A 20,876-nucleotide genomic window follows, 5' to 3' on the forward strand; every position below is an offset into this window, starting at 1 on the left:
TTAAACTACATCATACAGTTGTTTCGTCCTTCTAATGTTCGTCAGTGACCCTAAAAGTCTGTAGTTAGAAACGTACTCCATGATATCAGATATCTATTTTTTACTGATATGTGAATCAATAGGAATAGAAAACTTGCGTGAATTTTAAAATGATTCATTATCAAAATAATTCAGGCAACATGTCGCCCTGTAAGCTTCATCAATCATGCTTTTCAGTAAACATACATTATTTACCTTAATTTACCCGCATTATTTACATTGTACATTTGTTTCATTAACTCATCTATGCTGATAATAATATAAAATATTCCCGATTACAATCAGCTGTCAATATTCAAGTTCAATAAAATCAATCCCGAGGAGTTCCGAATGGTTTGCATATATACAGGAAAGGAAGCTTAATATCCTGTTCTATAACATCTCAAGTGGTGACAATACTACGGTGGTGTGTGACTCAGTGATACTATGATGTCGGGATACCATACGGTGACATTAGGGAGGTGGGACAACATACGATGATATTATCATGGTTAGATACTACACAAGGGCATTGGGACAATGGAATACCATATGGTGACATTCTGATGGTGGAATAATAGGAATAATATACAAGGGCATTGTGATATACCATACAATGTCAGTGTGATAGTGGACTACCATACGATGATACTATGAAGACGGGATACCATTCGGCGACAATATACCACAGGATGACCTTATGATGGTGGGATACCAAAGGGTGCATTATGATGGTGGAATTGCAAACGGTGGCATTATGATGGCGGGATACCTATCGCTAACACTGTGAAGGTGGGATGATATGATGACTGTTGGGTACCATACGATAATGTGATTTAGGGATACCATACAAAGACATTATAATTGGGAGATACCAAACCATGACATTATAATGGTGATATACCACACAATAGCACTATAATGGGGAGTTACTAGGCGGTGACATTATGATGTTGGGATACCATTGCGATGACATTTGATGTGGAATGCCAAACGGTGGCATTACAAAGGTGGGATGCCAGGCGGTGACATTTTGATGGTTGAATACCAAACGGTGGCATCACAAAGGTGGAATATCACAGAATAACCTATACCAATCTTATGAAAATGGGATACCGTAGAAATACATTATAATTGTGGGATAGCAGTTAATGATATTATGGAAATGGGATACCAAACTATGCCATTATGATGGCTGAATACAGTGACAATATGACAAATCTACTTTATACAGTAATAATATAATGTCCGCCGGAATAATTGGCGACGGTCCAAGGATGCGTTGTCCTTATGTTTAAAACATTCACAATTTTATTTTCTATTTGCAATCACATGAATAATGATCAATCATTTCACTTATTCTTCAATATCCTGTTCTTGAACTAATGAAAGGTTTATGAATATTGTGTCCTTCATTTAGAAATTTGACCATGTTGTCCATTACTGTTTTAAAATATAAGCCTAGCAATGTAGCATAGTCTGTGCACTTACTTGTATGTCTTTATATGTGTGTAGTTAATGTTGTGTTACTTGTAATATTCAAAATATCGACCTAAATATACGTAGGAATCTAACTGTAAATCTTAATAGAACCGATGTCGTGTAAATGAAAATAGATACTCTTTAATCATATATATGTATTGATGAGATATACAACAATTCTGACTCAATTCTTTGATCTGTAACATCTGTGAGAAACAAAACAATATAATAGATGATAACACAATTTCTGCATTAGTCAATATACTTTTTTATTTTGATTTTGTCTCAGTTTAATTATGTAAATAGAGGGCTTAATATAAGATTAACCAGTACGTGACCCATTCCTTTCAGTATCCTGACACACTGTAAATGGGACCGAGACTCTTTTTACTCTCATGGCACAGATCACATCTATAGCCCTCCGCGCAAGAGCGAACAATCATGGCACAGAGTCCATATATAGCCCTCAGCGCAAGGGCGAACACTCATGGCACATAACCAACCCATAGCCCTCCGCACAATGGCTAACACTCAGGTGAAAGAACCAATATCCTTCTGTACTAAATTGTCAAATGTAAAATGTGGTACAGTCGCCAAGAGTGTTTCCCAATGTCAACTTCGACAATCTCGAAATAAATCGACAAGTAAGATACTATAAAAGTCAAAAACACTTCATATTCAATGGTGTTGGATCAAAAAATAAATATGATGATCTTTAGCGAGCTATCATTAAAATGGCATTGGCACCATCGAAAGTTTTTCTTCCTTTGTAATTCATGGCTGAACAGTTTCAAGATCTACAGAAAAATATGAAATGACAATCTGGGAACCACGGACAATAAAAAAATATGTTAAATGTCGAGAGCTAAAAAATTACAAAAAGAGCAAATTTGGCAAACAAGAAGTCAGTCTTCGTCACATTCCATGTTTACTTTGTCGTCATCGCTCTTAAAATGGGCATGTAAAGGTCATAAATCATATGTTTGATATATACAGCAACCTGTTCTCTTGTTTTACAAAGTCATACTAATTAGATTCGCCTTATATATAACCAGTGATCGACTTCAGGTTTATAGAAAGGATAGATCTAACGAATCAGTTATATATCAGTAATGGAGAGAAAATACATGTTTGTTGTTGTTTTTATTTGTTACTTAAAACGAGAACAAAATGAACAAGAATAATCAAATTATAGATATCGTGGTAACTTAAGAATATTACCGCAAAGACTAAGATCCCCAATATCGTCCTTAAGTGGACAAATTAAGATCCCCCTCCATAAGTTGATACAGTGACATATGCAACGTTCAGATATGTTCAATGAGGAATAATCATGAAATAAGATAAACACAAATTGCTTAAACGATAATTAGTGTACTTTGAAATTTAAATTCTTGATTTCTTCTTCTGGACCATATAATGTCAAAATTCCAAATTCGATTGCACAGTATTATGAATGGCAGTGATAGGCTCTGATACGGATTTTATTGACCAAAACGGCCTGCAATAAAACATGGTCAATAAAGATTCTTGTGAAGTGACAAATGTCTCAAGTTCGTATCATATTCATCAACAGATGTTCTGAAAGAGTAGAATATGAAAGTGTGTCAATATTACGTCTTTTGAAGATTATGGAACTGTATGATTTCATTGTTTAACAAGCAAACCAAACATTCTTATTGCAGCAGGTCTTATTAGAGTATATCGAGACAAGTAAGAGGATGCCATTTCTTTTCTCCAAACATTTTAATCAACAAATCGTTGTGTGTATTTTATGATAAAACAACTCAAATTGTAAAAATGATGATTTGTTCAATGTTTAGATATGAAAGATATTTAACAATTGACCAATTTAAGTATATTTAAAGTATGTTCCTCCAACTGTGGAGTTTTAAACTAACAATACTTGGAATACCCTTTCTCCTAATTTATCTTAAAAATCGAACTAATCAGACAAATTGTTTGATATATAAATCACAACTTTGCCAGGGCTACACTGACATGGAACACTGTGAAGAATGCTGTATCTATGACACTTCAGTGGGTTAAATAATACGTAAGTGACAACTTCAGGCTAAAGCAATCAAAAGGGTTGATTAATGGTAAAAACCTTGGCAACATTTCCTGAAGTTAATTGTCATACAAGTCTGATTATGTAAGCTCGCTTGTATGTTCTACACAGCTAACAAATCAAAGTCTGCTCTTTCATGACTTGTCCAGATATGTTACAATGTTGACAATCGTTCACCAATTATCGACCTCGTTTAACAAAACACATGGGCGTCAGAACAATTTGTAAAGCCAATATTGATTGGTTGGTTGTGTGACGGAGTCGAACAAAGATTAGAGCGTTTCTATATTGACTTAGTGAGGTTCGCGTGTTACGTGTAACAGGGATCTAATACTCCGCTATCCGATTTATTCTCAAATGTTTATTTAAATGATTGGAGGATACTTTTGTTCTAGCATTGATTTAGACCACAGGGGTCTGCAGTTATTAGTGTAGTACAAGGGCTATAGGGCATGAACGTAATACAACTGTCTGAATCATATAGGCCACGATGTCCATTCTCTGCTTCGTTTGTTCCGGTCTACTCTACTCGACATTTATGCAACTCGTTTCTCCTAGGGATGGTCTAGCAGGAGAGTAGATATCGCTCGGCAAGGGTTCGATTTTGCGGCTAGATATAGGAAGATTGGGGACAACACCTCAATCAGATGGGTTTTAATCAGGCGCTCCGACACATATTATTTATACAAGCTGATGGGTATCGTGTTCTAATTGTTATGGAATAAATAAAGTTCATGAGTCCTCCCGCATTCATTATGACTGTTCTATATCGAATTTTTGTCCTTATTTATATCTATCATTCGTCTTATAATTCTAATTTTTGTGTATTTGGACTGATCATTTGTAGAAGAAACACATATGTATATATTTCCATTTATATGTCCTATAATGCTATGTACACAGTGCTTAGTGATATTTCAAATGACCAAATTGTCCTCTTTTACAATTTGAAATAAAGACTGATTACTATAAGTTTTGTCTGGGATTTTTTCTACATTGCATGTATTTGTTAAGACTTATTGCCTCAACGGACATAAGGAAACATCAAAATCGTTGATATATGATTTTTCTTTTTCTTCTTGCCTGACGTTGATTATTTATGACTATACATATTTACATTGCCTATATTTTTGCTTACGTATGTTGCTTCACTATTTGATACATAAGAAAAACTTATACAAAATATTGTTTTTGAAAATATGAAAAAAACACCAAATGTAAGCTAGTAAAAGGACGCATCACTCTTGAAATAGCCTAATTCTTTGAAAACAATTATTGCATCCCAATAGGGCAAGTTGTATCCTTAATAACGTCGGTCATTTCAACCATTAACTTGAAATGTTACATCCAACATCAACGTTTCCATGACAACCTTATACAACAAGTTTTTCTGTGACAGCCATTTAATGGCTATAGAACAAAATACTGTACTGTACATTTGATGTCAACCACATGTGAAATATATTTTTTAATAATGATAATATGGTTTCCATCGAAATGCAAAAAACATTTATGAAATGGAACCGACCTCGAATTCACAACCATGATATTTTACATAACACATATTTATCTAAATATATACCTAAAAGTAGTAAATGATAAAACATTCGTCAAGATAACAGAAAATTGTGGGATAAAATCTTATTTTTACATATCTTCCTGGACTGTCATCCCTCATATAGATTCGCAGAATCCTCCATTTGAAATATTATATATAGCATACGAAACAACGTTCATTAGAAGTTACAAGCGACAACTCATCTGCTAACATGTACTTACTGAAAGATGAGGTGGTATTAAGATGAACTATTCACGAGGCTGGAGGTTTCAATATGGCGATAGTGATATCAATGAAACTGCTATCAACGAAACCCTATTGATATAGGTCTTTTAATCTCAGTGGAGTTACAAAAAGGCTATTTATATCTCAAAAAAGTGATCTCCGTGTCGACATGCATAGGTGAAATGTTTACAGTGTATTGATAAACCGTGAAAATATCGGTGGCAAACAGGATTCGATCTCCAACACCTCACTGTTCAACCTCAATATTGGTAGTTCTCAGTGTTGATTGTTCTTACAGAATAGCTAATAGCTACATATAGTGATCGGGCAATTATTTATGATGCACTGTACTTGAAGAATATATTACAGAAAATGAATATAAGACAATATTGACGCCTTAGGACAAACACGACCCAAAATCCACAGATTGAAAGTCGGAACAAGTTTCTCCCTGAATTTAATTGTAAACAATGTCCTATCGATATAGATTCCAGACTGGGGCTTGTTCAATTTGATGTTAAACATGACTGGGATTTGGCGATGTTAACCATGGAGACAGGAGTCATGAATATATGAATAGTAATAAGGGTTATTCTCGTTTTCTACCAGACGGAATTTTGTTTGTCCTCCTGTTCTATATCTGACCTATCAATCAAAGATGTTCTGGACGGTTGTGATTTGTTTCAGTGTCAATGACTTTTCAGCCGTATGCAAGAGAGTGACATTCAAGTTTAGAAGAAAGTAGGCACTGGTCTAGGTATCACAGGTATTTTACATGTAGCATATTTGTAGTATTGTTTCCTACTGAATGAAGTTCTAAAAATCAAGTTTATTTCATCCAAACAATTGGGATCGATAGCAAACAATCATATAGCAAAACATATTTTAATAAATTAATACAAAAACTTTAAACAAACATATGCTAAAATTTTAAACACAATCAATGCATTCTGCAAGCCTGCCTTCCTCAGTTAAGTGATTTTTTTAAAAGTAAATGTATATGTCTTCCAAAACGTTCGGGGGTCATGACAACAGTTTAAAGGCGTTCTGTGTTACAAAGCAAGATAAGACGATTAAACTTAACTATTCATTATTTGACGGGTCTATCGGATACCGATACATGTATCTATATTTGATAGTTAAGAGGACGCGTGATTTTTTCCTAATGCTATTTACCTCTCGAAAGGACCGATATCTGTTTAAGAAAAAAGGCATTAACTAGCTGACACATTTTAACGAATGCAATATCAAGGTACAAAAATGATCCATTATTTTGTTTTGTAACAGAGTACTATAGTTTAGGTCGTTCCCTGCTCCCCGCTCATTGGATAAGGATCTAATGTTTACCTTTTGTGAATTTTTTGATCAGCATCATTGATGATTGATTGATAATCGATTTAATTATAACTTAAATCCGTCATATACTTTTTAAAAAGGCTTAGTCACTTCAATCCTATTCTTGGAACCCACTCTCCAGCTCATTGTACTATTTAGGTAGAGGATGATACGCGTTTAAATGTATTAGTAATGATCGTTTCTAGTAATTTTGGGGATGAATAGACATTAAACAGACAAAAGACAGAGTAACGAAAACGCAAATTGATGCAAGACGGATACAATGACTTCCCATAAGCACAAAGTCCTTTTTGATAAGTATATGAATTCGACTTCAGGAAGCCCAAACATGTACATGCAACGAAACGTCAAGCATGTATGGAAAAATAATAAGAAGCAAAAGTTGAGAAACACCGTGAATCTCTTCCGTTAAACAATACCAAACGGAAGAGAAAAATATGCTTCTGAATATTTTCTAGATAACATATCCTTCACTTTATGGAGTCTTTTTAAAAACCACACATTGTATTATCATTGTATATCATTTAGAATTAAATACCGATGCATATAAAAAACACTTCACATATGTATTGTATAATTAACATTTGTATTTGTTAAAAAAAGGTTATAATTGATCATTGATCATAAATCCCGAAGGTAATTATGGTATGCAAATGAAGCACTTCCATTGTGGCCTTCCTTAAGAGACATAGCAAGCTTAGGGAGTCTCTGTTGTCAGTAATTTTTCAGTGCTGCTAACTGTTGTTGCCTATTTAAATTTGCTTCAAGATTCACATCAGACCTGAAAATTATTCATTGGATCTTAATTCTAAGCACAAAAATGCAGACAAAAAAGGCGTCATTTGATAAAAGTGACAGCTTAACGATTTATTGCCTTGTCTAGTAAAATATGCAGAACGACTGTCACATTGGTTTCTTCATGAATTGCACACGTATTGGGTCGAGGCTACAATTAACATTTAAATGTGGTTAGTCATTACTTAAGATTACTCGAAATATACAGTCCTTCAAGAACACCGTAAATAAAGTTATGATATAATAACTACAAGGTCGACATTTGGTAGAGCAATACAGCAATTCTAATCAAGACCAAATTAAGTTGTCCTTCAAGTATTTTATGAATACTTCTGTGATTATGACATCTAAAACATGCATTACAATAAACCCATATAATCAGTAATTACATGCATAAAACATTTTTCCATCCGAAATTACAATACGCAATGTTATCATATACCTTAAATAATAGGAAATCAATAACTATATGTGCTATTCGTTTGTTTGTCTTTTGAATCCATTGTATCCGCACGTGTTGACCTAATGCCGTGAGAGATGATATCTTGTTAAAGCATCTATCCGATCACATCAAAAAGTGATCGATTTCATGTTTGAAAAATTGGTCAATTTTGACAATTTCGTGAATTAAAAACATGCTTTTAAAACAAAATATGTTCTCCAAGACTTCTGAAGAACTGGCGTGACGACGTATTCAAGACATCAGCACCCGCACTCATAAGTATGGCCATACACACTGGCCGCTACAAGTATTTGTTAGCGACTGAATCTCATATGAGGAGACTCAAGTCTGTGTATAAGTAGCATAGGCAAAGTAAAGAAAGACTTTACCCGATTTACGGGATGAAATGCTTAGAGGATAGAAAAACAGGGGTGTCGTGTCACAGCGTAATTGAAGACAAATATTTAGTCATCTGTATAAGCAGTGGTTTTGTGGAATAATCAGTGCGGGAATTTTATCATAGAATCCTTATGTTCAATATACATTTGTATGCTATAACATCTTATTGATCAAGATTTCATGCCTGAAAAGGGATTTGTCAAATGGTTGTTGTCCGATCATGAATATAGAATGAATAATTGTTGGTATAGGATTCGCACAAGGCATGGTTTAGTGAACACATTCTTGTGGATTAATGATGAAAACATACAATGACAAGAAGAAGATTCGATCCTGTCAACAATAGAATATGCACAAATTTCCACAAAGAAAGGTTGATAATTGAAATCGGAAGATAGCTGCATTGTTTATTTGCTTGTTTGTACGGAAACGGTGTCTAGAACTAATGACACTCTTAAATTGCAATTTCACTAAGATATTACGCTTACCTGACAATGACAGGGTTCTAGCTGGATTTTATAGAATCACATTCAAAGCAGAAGGTCAGATAAGAAAGAAAAGTCTACATCTTATGGGTTTTCGCTTAGTTTAATACATTGAACACATATTAAATTATGTAAAATTAAGAACAAAATCCTTAAAACATGTTTCGTGCATAAATCTACACAAATGAACACAACTTTTCATTACATAACGGCAAAATCAGACATGATTAAGGATAGGCAAATAACCAAACGATAATTTTGTAAACAAATTTAATTGCGATTTGTTTACATTGAGTGATCCGTCAGGCAATTCCGCTGGTGATGAAACCATCGTCGACATCATCCTCACCCCCTTCCCCATCCCCCATCCAAACACACATACACACACCTATTCTGCTGTATCATATTGAAAAAACAGAATGACTTTACCTGTGCAAATGTGAACGAGAATCACCGTAATCGTTTCATTTACATTTGAAAATTGAGAAAAAAGATATAAAGACAAATCTGATTAGTTTGTATCTTGGTTTTTCAACAGGAATTACTTTCTATAAAACTAACATAAAAACCCTAAATGTGTGTATCTTCAATTCTCCAGTTTCCACACCCATTTCATAGACTTTGTCAAACAGAATCCGACTTGGCTAACTGCCACTATGGTATACATCGGTGCATTTACATATCTTTCTTGTTATTAAAAATTCAATTCCCTTTATTTTGAGATTCCAGCTGAGATACATTAAAACATTCCATTTTAGTTTGTAATATAAGATGTCTGTATCAATCAAATGAATTGTTGGATTATGTATAGTGTTAAAATCTAGCTGGCGAATTTCTTATCAATGTCATCCAATTCCTTTGCGAGCTACCTGTTAACATTGATCAGACTATTTGCGTTGACATACGTTGTAGACAAGATTCTATCACATGTGCGTTGTGCATGACATGAGTTCCCGTCCCAAGGTCCATTAGTTTAATGAAACTCTCGTCTACCATACGTTCCTAAATCATGCGATTTATTTTCCTATTTTAACACTTAGAAATGCCAAGCTTTACACAGGTAAGCGAATTTGACTTGATTTTGAATATATTACTTTTTGATAATGCTCAGAACTATCAAATGCTAATGGCTATGATATTGTATTTCTACAATTCTTTGGTTTAATTTTAACCATCAGGGATTTATTTTGTCAAAAAGAGATATTGCAGTCTGAAGTTGAAATGTCGATGTTGAAATCTCCTCTTTGACGTTTTGTTTTAGATTATTATACAGGTGAAATAGGAAAATACAAATAAACAAGTAAAGATAAACATTTTGTTGGCAATCTACATCAATGTTCATAGTGTTTGTGTGGATTGTTAGGTAATATAACCTATTGCATTAGCTATAAATTCTGCACAATTTACCATTATGTTTTTAACTTTGAAGAAGTGTAACGGTCATATCAATATGATAATTACGTTTGATTTTGTCACTTAAAATGTTTAGGTATAAGAGGCAATAAAACAGAACCTTCCAGAATGACGTTAAGCATTTATTTTAAGATTACGTTAGGTGAAAAGTTTACTGTCTCTAAGAATGGAAATATGAAAAAGAGCATTTGATGGTCGATGACTAAATCACGGCGGTAACTAAATCAAAACAATATATGTGGGTTTGAGGATCAGTGACTAGAGCAAAGCAATACGATCTGTGGGTTTGAGGATCAGTGACTAGAGCAAAGCCATACGATCTGTGGGTTTGAGGATCAGTGACTAAACCAAAGCAATACGATCTGTGGGTTTGAGGATCAGTGACTAGAGCAAAGCAATACGATCTGTGGGTTTGAGGATCAGTGACTAGAGCAAAGCAATACGATCTGTGGGTTTGAGGATCAGTGACTAGAGCAAAGCCATACGATCTGTGGGTTTGAGGGTCAGTGACTAGAGCAAAGCAATACGATCTGTGGGTTTGAGGATCAGTGACTAGAGCAAAGCAATACGATCTGTGGGTTTGAGGATCAGTGACTAGAGCAAAGCCATACGATCTGTGGGTTTGAGGATCAGTGACTAGAGCAAAGCAATACGATCTGTGGGTTTGAGGATCAGTGACTAAACCAAAGCAATACGATCTGTGGGTTTGAGGATCAGTGACTTACGATCTGTGTGGGTTTGAGGATCAGTGACTGGGTTTGAGGATCAGAGCAAAGCAATACGATCTGTGGGTTTGAGGATCAGTGACTAGAGCAAAGCAATACGATCTGTGGGTTTGAGGATCAGTGACTAAACCAAAGCAATACGATCTGTGGGTTTGAGGATCAGTGACTAAACGAAAGCATTACGATCTGTGGGTTTGAGGGTCAGTGACTAAACCAAAGCAATACGATCTGTGTGGGTTTGAGGATCAGTGACTAGAGCAAAGCAATACAATCTGTGGGTTTGAGGATCAGTGACTAGAGCAAAGCAATACGATCTGTGGGTTTGAGGGTCAGTGACTAAACCAAAGCAATACGATCTGTGTGGGTTTGAGGATCAGTGACTAGAGCAAAGCAATACGATCTGTGGGTTTGAGGATCAGTGACTAGAGCAAAGCAATACGATCTGTGGGTTTGAGGATCAGTGACTAAACCAAAGCAATACGATCTGTGGGTTTGAGGATCAGTGACTAGAGCAAAGCAATACGATCTGTGGGTTTGAGGATCAGTGACTAGAGCAAAGCAATACGATCTGTGGGTTTGAGGATCAGTGACTAGAGCAAAGCAATACGATCTGTGGGTTTGAGGATCAGTGACTAAACCAAAGCAATACGATCTGTGTGGGTTTGAGGATCAGTGACTAGAGCAAAGCAATACGATCTCTGGGTTTGAGGATCAGTGACTAGAGCAAAGCCATACGATCTGTGGGTTTGAGGATCAGTGACTAGAGCAAAGCAATACGACTAAACGAAAGCAATACGATCTGTGGGTTTGAGGATCAGTGACTAGAGCAAAGCAATACAATCTGTGTGGGTTTGAGCAAAGATCTGTGTGGGTTTGAGGATCTGTGTGGGTTTGAGGATCAGTGACTAGTGACTAGAGCAAAGCAATACGATCTGTGTGGGTTTGAGGATCAGTGACTAGAGCAAAGCAATACAATCTGTGGGTTTGAGGATCAGTGACTAGAGCAAAGCAATACGATATGTGGGTTTGAGGATCAGTGACTAGAGCAAAGCAATACGATCTGTGTGGGTTTGAGGATCAGTGACTAGAGCAAAGCAATACGATCTGTGGGTTTGAGGATCAGTGACTAAAGCAAAGCAGCATACCATACGATCTGTGGGTTTGAGGATCAGTGACTAGAGCAAAGCAATACAATCTGTGTGGGTTTGAGGATCAGTGACTAGAGCAAAGCAATACAATCTGTGTGGGTTTGAGGATCAGTGACTAGAGCAAAGCAATACGATCTGTGGGTTTGAGGATCAGTGACTAGAGCAAAGCAATACGATCTGTGGGTTTGAGGATCAGTGACTAGAGCAAAGCAATACAATCTGTGTGGGTTTGAGGATCAGTGACTAGAGCAAAGCCATACGATCTGTGGGTTTGAGGATCAGTGACTAGAGCAAAGCAATACAATCTGTGTGGGTTTGAGGATCAGTGACTAGAGCAAAGCAATACAATCTGTGTGGGTTTGAGGATCAGTGACTAGAGCAAAGCAATACAATCTGTGGGTTTGAGGATCAGTGACTAGAGCAAAGCCATACGATCTGTGGGTTTGAGGATCAGTGACTAGAGCAAAGCAATACAATCTGTGTGGGTTTGAGGATCAGTGACTAGAGCAAAGCAATACGATCTGTGGGTTTGAGGATCAGTGACTAGAGCAAAGCAATACAATCTGTGTGGGTTTGAGGATCAGTGACTAGAGCAAAGCAATACAATCTGTGTGGGTTTGAGGATCAGTGACTAGAGCAAAGCAATACAATCTGTGTGGGTTTGAGGATCAGTGACTAGAGCAAAGCAATACGATCTGTGTGGGTTTGAGGATCAGTGACTAGCAAAGCAATACGATCAAAGCATCTGTGGGTTTGAGGATCATAAACAAAGCGATCTGTGTGGGTTTGAGGATCAGTGACTAGAGCAAAGCAATACGAACAGTGTGTTATAGGGTCACAGACTAAACCAAAGCAATACGATCTGTGGGTTTGAGGATCAGTGACTAGAGCAAAGCAATACGATCTGTGGGTTTGAGGATCAGTGACTAGAGCAAAGCAATACAATCTGTGTGGGTTTGAGGATCAGTGACTAGAGCAAAGCAATACGATCTGTGTGGGTTTAGAGCAAAGATCTGTGTGGGTTTGAGGATCAGTGACTAGAGCAAAGCAATACGATCTGTGGGTTTGAGGATCAGTGACTAGAGCAAAGCAATACGATCTGTGGGTTTGAGGATCAGTGACTAGAGCAAAGCAATACGATCTGTGTGGGTTTGAGCAATCAGTGACTAGAGCAAAGCAATACGACTAGAGCAAAGCAATACGATCTGTGGGTTTGAGGATCAGTGACTAGAGCAAAGCAATACGATCTGTGGGTTTGAGGATCAGTGACTAGAGCAAAGCAATACATCATCTGTGTGGGTTTGAGGATCAGTGACTAGAGCAAAGCAATGATCTAGAGCAAAGCAATACGATCTGTGGGTTTGAGGATCAGTGACTACACCAAAGCAATACGATCTGTGGGTTTGAGGATCAGTGACTAGAGCAAAGCAATACGATCTGTGGGTTTGAGGATCAGTGACTAGAGCAAAGCAATACGATCTGTGTGGGTTTGAGGATCAGTGACTAAACCAAAGCAATACGATCTGTGGGTTTGAGGATCAGTGACTAGAGCAAAGCCATACGATCTGTGGGTTTGAGGATCAGTGACTAGAGCAAAGCCATACGATCTGTGTGGGTTTGAGGATCAGTGACTAGAGCAAAGCAATACGATCTGTGGGTTTACGATCTGTGGGTTTGAGGGATCAGTGACTAGAGCAAAGCCATACGATATGTGGGTTTGAGGATCAGTGACTAGAGCAAAGCAATACGATCTGTGTGGGTTTGAGGGTCAGTGACTAGAGCAAAGCAATACGATCTGTGGGTTTGAGGGTCAGTGACTAGAGCAAAGCAATACGATCTCTGGGTTTGAGGATCAGTGACTAGAGCAAAGCCATACGATCTGTGGGTTTGAGGATCAGTGACTAGAGCAAAGCAATACAATCTGTGTGGGTTTGAGGATCAGTGACTAGAGCAAAGCCATACGATCTGTGGGTTTGAGGGTCAGTGACTAGAGCAAAGCAATACGATCTGTGGGTTTGAGGATCAGTGACTAAACCAAAGCAATACGATCTGTGGATTCACGTTATGTCAATTCATCAGTCCCAGGTTTTGAATACTATTGTTTCCTCCCTGGATGAGATTTAGTTCCAATAAAAGCAATAAATGATTTTGTTTTGTTGTCCTTATTAAGATGTTGCCATGCTAAACATCACAATTTTAGTTCGTCATCTGTAAGCTAGAGACCATTTGCGTATTCAGCGTGGATGGTCTAACCATAACTGACGTTCTAAAGTCGGACTTCAAACACTATAGTAAATAAAATTGGACTGAAAAGGTGCCCAAATAACATGTAAAAATATTCAAACTATAATAATTGCTTGATTTTCGATTTCATTTCAACTTTATTTGTACAGCAAGTAAGAATACTTCTTAAAGTATTCGGTTTCCTGAGTCTTCTCATTTGGAGCAATTTTAAAGTAAGAAAATCGTTTCGGGTTTCAGAAAAAGGACTGGTTGTCTCCTATACCTAACAACATTTTGTAGACCCAAATATATTCCTACAGGACAATTGACAAATTGTCTAACCCTCCACAACAATTCCAGTTTTTAATCACCGATTTAATCCATTGCATGGAATCTGAAGATTTCTTTGCACGAGAACTTTCTATTGATAAACAACCCCCGGTTGATTGGACAAAGTATCGAGAAGAGCAATGTATTGCAGCGGACAGGAGCAAAGCTGGACTTAAGTCAATCCGTTTTTTCGATGCCAAAACCTTGGAAATTTAGTAGTAATGAATGTTTACAGTTTCTCATTCGTTTCAATTTCCTAAGACAATTCTTGCTGTAGTGTTGATCAATTTGTCGATGGTACTGAGAAACGTATGGGTGTTATACGTACGTAGACAAAAAAATGGATTAAAAATATCTATTGTAGATTCTAGACAAACATTAACGCTTCTGTACTGTATACGGGCTGGGTCGTGTTTGGAATTTCTCTAAGGAGTCTGCGGTCACTTTTGGGCCTATATTCAAGAAGTTTTCACATCCGATTTTTGTTTTGTTTTCGTTTAACCTATCGATTTATTTGACGGAATCTAAATAAATACACTTAGCAGTGGTACACGAAGAACAGAATGGGTTTTTAATAAGTACCAGAAAAAACGATGAAATGAAATATCTGAAAATACAGTGTTTCATTTTGTATAAATAATTTAGCATATCAACTCTTTTATTAATATGGATTACCTTCATATTCTTTTCTTTTTTCTTCTTACCTGTGTGTAATAGTTTTTTTTTTATCATAGAAATGAATTTACATAAAAGCACTAATCGCACGAATGCATTTGTTAACAACTTTTTTCATGGACAGAAGAATGTTCCCGATCCTGTTGTGAGTGCTACTGTTTGTGACACTGATGTACCGTAATAGTTTCAGTAAAATTCAGTTCTGTCAGTTCAGTGCGTAAATGATTTTTTTCAAAAGGGAAAACATTAAGCATACTTCGTTTTTTTCCTGTCTGCGATAATTCTTGTATACTTTGATAAACAAACGTACTTTGTTATTCTTAAAGTATTTACTTACTGTTTATTTCAAGTAAATTTTGCTCGACCAGCTTATTAGATTGTGCTTAGCAAAGTATTCGAAATTTGTTACAAATATTAAAGAAGATATGTGGAAGACACATTATTAGGAAAATATGATAAATTCTAATAGTTAATAAATAAATGAACTCACCGGTTGGTTAGGGATCCCACAAAAGGGTTAAAGAGTAGTTGAACCAAAGCTTTTGACGCAAATAATAATCCGACTTTGACATTCTCATTGGCTAACTCGACATGGCGTGACACTTCTTCCTCGACCAACACAATTTCTGATGATTTGTTTTTTACGTTAGTTGTCCGATTTTCACAGAATATCCATGGTCCAGGGGTTGTCTGGGCGTAAAACGATGAAATTGTTGTAAAACTGTTCCATCCTGGACTACCCGGATCTAGGACAGGGTTTGCTGACTGAGAGAAATTTGTATTGTTCGAGCAAACCATCTCGGTTTTCGCTTGTGCAACTGAAACATTCATCTTGTGAAATGGCGCCTCCAGTTTTCGTATGAAATTTGGAATGATTGGAACTGGAAAGGAAAAAATATAAATGTTTTAAGACAAACGCTTTAAAACAACCTCGATAAAAATGTGTTGATTGTTTGGAGATATAGCAGTAACTATCCAATATCTTACTTAGCCATAGTTTCGTATTTCATTACATAGAACTAAGGTGTTCCGAATGTGTGTTTGGTTTGGTACTCCATATTTATGTGAATTTAGGATCTGCTTAAAGAAGGTATCAGTTGACAAAGACTTTTCAACCTTTGACAACAACAAACATCCACCGATACATCGGTTTCCAGTTGTCTCATTAATAAACACAACATTAAAACAGAGGTTAAACTTACAAGCCATTGTGAACAAACAAAACTAATCACCTTTACGTAAGAGAACGTATCTAACCTCTGTTACAGACACGATTAATATCAAAGCAAAATTACTGAAATTATTTTATATCACTTAAAACAGACCACAGAACCATGATGTAATATGATACAAATGGGTGATATGATGAGAAAGCAATAGCCCTTGAAGGATTTAGACAGCCAGTAATATTACAAAAATCAAGTACACTCAAATTTTCACAAACTGGTGAAAATATGTTTTCATCAATAGGAACACTTTTTTAACGTAACAGTACAATGCAGTTGTACGTCAATCTATCTTATTAATACAATGAGAATATACCTTGATGATAAAAAAAATGAAATCATTAAGTTGGCAATTTTTGGCATGTAGTATACATTCGTAAATATTTTAACATTACAATGAATGTGTCCAAACATATAATTTGAGGACATAGAATGCTTCAAATTATTTGTTACGAAATTATACCAGTCTTATTACCTACCATTGCGTTTTTGTTAATGAAACAGGATTTTGCAATTCATCTGTGCTTGAGGAATTTCGATTGAACTGCTTTGCTTTTTTTATATATATTCATATCTCGAAAATAACGCTCATTTGAAACATTAATGTTGTGTTCTCCTGTGCTGCGACCTCAATGATAAAGTTGTGAATCAAGTATTTCAACCCTGACACTTGTTCATGTTAAGAAGAACTTTGAAAAGAATTATCAAAAAACTAAAAACAATATCAAACGATGACGGAAGTTCACCAGCTAGTCTATTAAACTTGCTTCCTTGAATATTAGAAAAAACAAAATGAATGTCAATGTCTGCATTTATCATTAGAATCAATGGGGCTATCATTTAATATTTCAGATAGTTTTATATTGTTTTTGAGATATCTACACTTTCTATCTTATACATAGCTTCAATAATAATATATATGAAAAAAAAGCTGTTGAAAAATGAAAACGATTATATTCAAGCAATAACAATCACACTTAGCCATGCTGAAGTTTGCACTAGAGTTGTGAAAAAAATACAGATTTTGTCGATAACAACTATCGCCCATATTCGCACTCCTGGCACAAGACACTGCTTTTATCAGATGTTAAATTAACGAAAGATCACAATCAAACCTGATGTGAATACTGCCATGATACACTCACCAACAACCGTCAGAAGCATGTTGTCGAGAAACAAGGCGATGAACACAATGATAAGCACCAACTTTCGGGACTGTCGGCATCTTGCAAGACAGTCACGCAGTTTTACAGGGGAGACAACTTCCCGAACCGTCATTTTTCGCAGGCCACAGAGCGACCTATAACTACCAGGTCACTCGGTGTTATTGGAAGTCACACGGGCGGTCAAGGCTGACGGTCACTGCAAACAGAAATATGAATATGATCATATTAAATTATGAAAAGATACAGATTTACATAGAGACACTTGGATATGAATCCGGAGATCAACGGTGTGTGTTCCGAAAGGGTAAACGATTTCTGATGCATTCTAACCATCAAAATTAAAGTCTCTAATTTGTCTCCTACAATGACGTAAATAGGTTATTGTCATCAATTTGTTTTTGGATAGTACTTTCGTTTGCTGCTGCTTACATTTTTGTCTATCGATCAACGTTTTGTTGTCACGCGCTACCGTTTCGTTTTAAATTGACTTGTTTCCAAAACCATCCCGTCCATTCAGCGGAACGCGCACGTCTGTGATATATTTAAATTGATATTTGCCTCAAATGACAAGTTTTGTTCGATAGAATGATGTCTAATGCGTGTCAGTGGTATAAACACTATAGAGAAGGACAGTCCAATTTCTTTTTTTCTCTTTATTAATCTGTATAGCGTAAATGCATCAAAGGGCGTTTAAACCTAATCGGTTTATATAGTACATACAAACTGGAACACAATATGAGATCACACAAGAAATATGTAATGACACGCTTACGGGGAAATCTACAAATAGATGAGAGGCGTCAAACGATGACCTAAACTGTAACTCAACTAATAGTTATAAAACATTGATAGTGCTTTCATTATTCATCTCTGTCTAAAATAAGATACCTCGTGCTTACTATTGAAATGAACAAGTCCTAATCAATAAGTCAACATAACAGAACACAATAGAGAGATCACATGTCAATGACGGCAGAATTGAATATTTCTCTTATGGAAATGTACAAGATTAATCAATATTTCGTCATCAATTTGCTTTTGACAAAAGTCCTTCTAATTTTATTACGCATATGGCCTACCATATCAAATTCCTGATGGCAGATTCGGATGGGGTATCAAAGACTATCGACCCAGGTATCACATACCATAAAGTGACCATAATATAATACCGGTTCTAACGGTTTTAACGATTTCAGGACTGACGATACCAACGTTAAGGGTAAGAGATAGCGTTCAAGTTCAACACAAAGCGTCTTGAAGTGGTCTTAACAATTTGGAGCGAGTCTTTGATGTCAAAGTGTATAATATCTTGAAATATATATAGCGCTCGAACGCAATATCAGACCCTGAAACAAAACCGTGTGTCAGATGAATCATATAAGAGAAAGCGATGACAAATAATTGTTCGGCGATTCCCCTTAAACACATAGGTTGAAAATCTTTTGTGCTTTCTTTAATATGTGTAATTCTTATCAAATCTTTATCTGCAAGCAGCTACAGATCTTACAGAAAAAAGTCATTACCAGATAACACTATAACATAGTTTACGCTGTGTCTTTTTACCTTCACTCTTTTTTCCCACTCTTCACAAACTCATTCAGAGTGATTCAAAAATGTTATTTTTCAATTTTTTTTTATGTTACTTTAAATTCTAACACCGTTTATTATTTTCAGTATATCAAACTTTTTTTGATTGACTTTTCAGTGTTTTTTTTTCCAACTTAAAACATCGTTGTACACATTGAAATGAGCATAATTAATATTATCTGAAATCTAGAAATTGTAAATGGACTATTTTTTCTATAATAAAATTTCTCGTGTTGACGTGATTATTTGGAAGAGAAATAGCATATTTCAGAGAGCGTATAAACCTATCAGATAACAGGTCAAAACATATAGAAAATAAAAAGTGTCATGATCAATAATTTTGAAATGTAACGACCATTTAATCAACCACCGGCATCGAAACAAACCTAAAATGAATTATATGGTATTCACAAATATGGAGTCGGATGGACTCCTGAAACTGCTTTAACAATCACAAGTCTTGTCAATACATGATTCTCTGATTGGAAACCTTTGATAGCATCAATATATATTATTTATATTACCCGTACTAATACGAGTTAAACTGACGTTGTGTGCGTTAAGTGCGAAGATGAATAATTATTTGTTGTATTCTTTTTCTAGGACCTTTTTAGACCTTAAATATACTTTTGTATAGCCGTATAGTTATGTCTCATAGTCGATTCTCCTGGTCGCTCTTAATTACACCGTTATATGCCAATACATCACATTGGCTAACATTCTAGCCATCAGCCATCTGTGTATTGACGTTAATCTAATATGTACTACCCACTGTGAACCATCCGTATTTAACTACAGACTCTATTATACACCACAGTGAACTGCTGTTAGTAGTTGTCCAAGCATTAAATAACAGCCTTATATCAGGCAAATCATTTTACCTGGAACTTAATACAAAATCACAAACGATGGATTTCGTATCAGGTATATCCTAGGTATTAATATGGTATGATCTATAAATGGGGAGAGGCTCAGTATGAATACGTTATACTAAACATGTCCTGGTATTATGTAACAGAATGTTTGGATAAGGTTACAGGGATAACGAATAAGGTAGTGAATATCTAGAGTCAGGCAAAAATGTGTCTGGGCTAGTTGAGTGTGAGGTAGGACAAGAAAGGCTGAGAAAAAAGAGGGGATATACATTGATGAATTATGTAACATGTGTACAGAGTCATGATATGTGGAGTTTTAATTAAGTAGGAATGGTAGAGTCAAGAAATGAATTATGATACGATCAAAATAAAGTGTAATTAATAGGTTTAGATGTGGCATGGCGTATGCATTATGACGACGACGACGATGATGATACATAACGAATGCATAATGATGATGATGTGGACACGATTTTGATGATGAATGCATCAGCATAGTGGTGGTGGTGGTGATGGTGGTGGTGGCGGCGGTGATGGCGGTGGCGGCGTTGGTGGCGGTGGTGACGGTGGCGGCGATGGTGATGGTGGCGGTGATGGTGACGGTGGCGGTGGTGACGGTGGTAGCAGTGGTGGCGGTGGTGGTGGCGGTGGCGGTGATGGTGACGGTGGTGGCGGTG

At 36.2% G+C, this 20,876-nt stretch overlaps 1 protein-coding gene across 1 annotated transcript in view; it reads right to left on the reverse strand.

Moving 5' to 3' along the window:
• Nucleotides 1-17,849, reverse strand: part of LOC132551459 (synaptic vesicular amine transporter-like) — a 29,785-nt gene extending 11,936 nt beyond the window's left edge. The window contains exons 1-2 of the mRNA XM_060215598.1: nt 17,717-17,849; nt 15,836-16,226 (exon numbers count right to left, since the gene is read on the reverse strand). Of these exons, the coding sequence (XP_060071581.1) occupies nt 15,836-16,226; nt 17,717-17,849 (524 nt within the window). The remainder of the gene's footprint in view (nt 1-15,835; nt 16,227-17,716) is intronic.
• Between the last annotated feature and the right edge of the window lie 3,027 nt (nt 17,850-20,876).

Source organism: Ylistrum balloti, unplaced genomic scaffold (assembly GCF_031769215.1).
Source record: "Ylistrum balloti isolate Yb309-2 unplaced genomic scaffold, AGI_CSIRO_Ybal_v1 Utg370198, whole genome shotgun sequence".
Taxonomy (NCBI): Eukaryota; Metazoa; Mollusca; class Bivalvia; order Pectinida; family Pectinidae; genus Ylistrum; species Ylistrum balloti.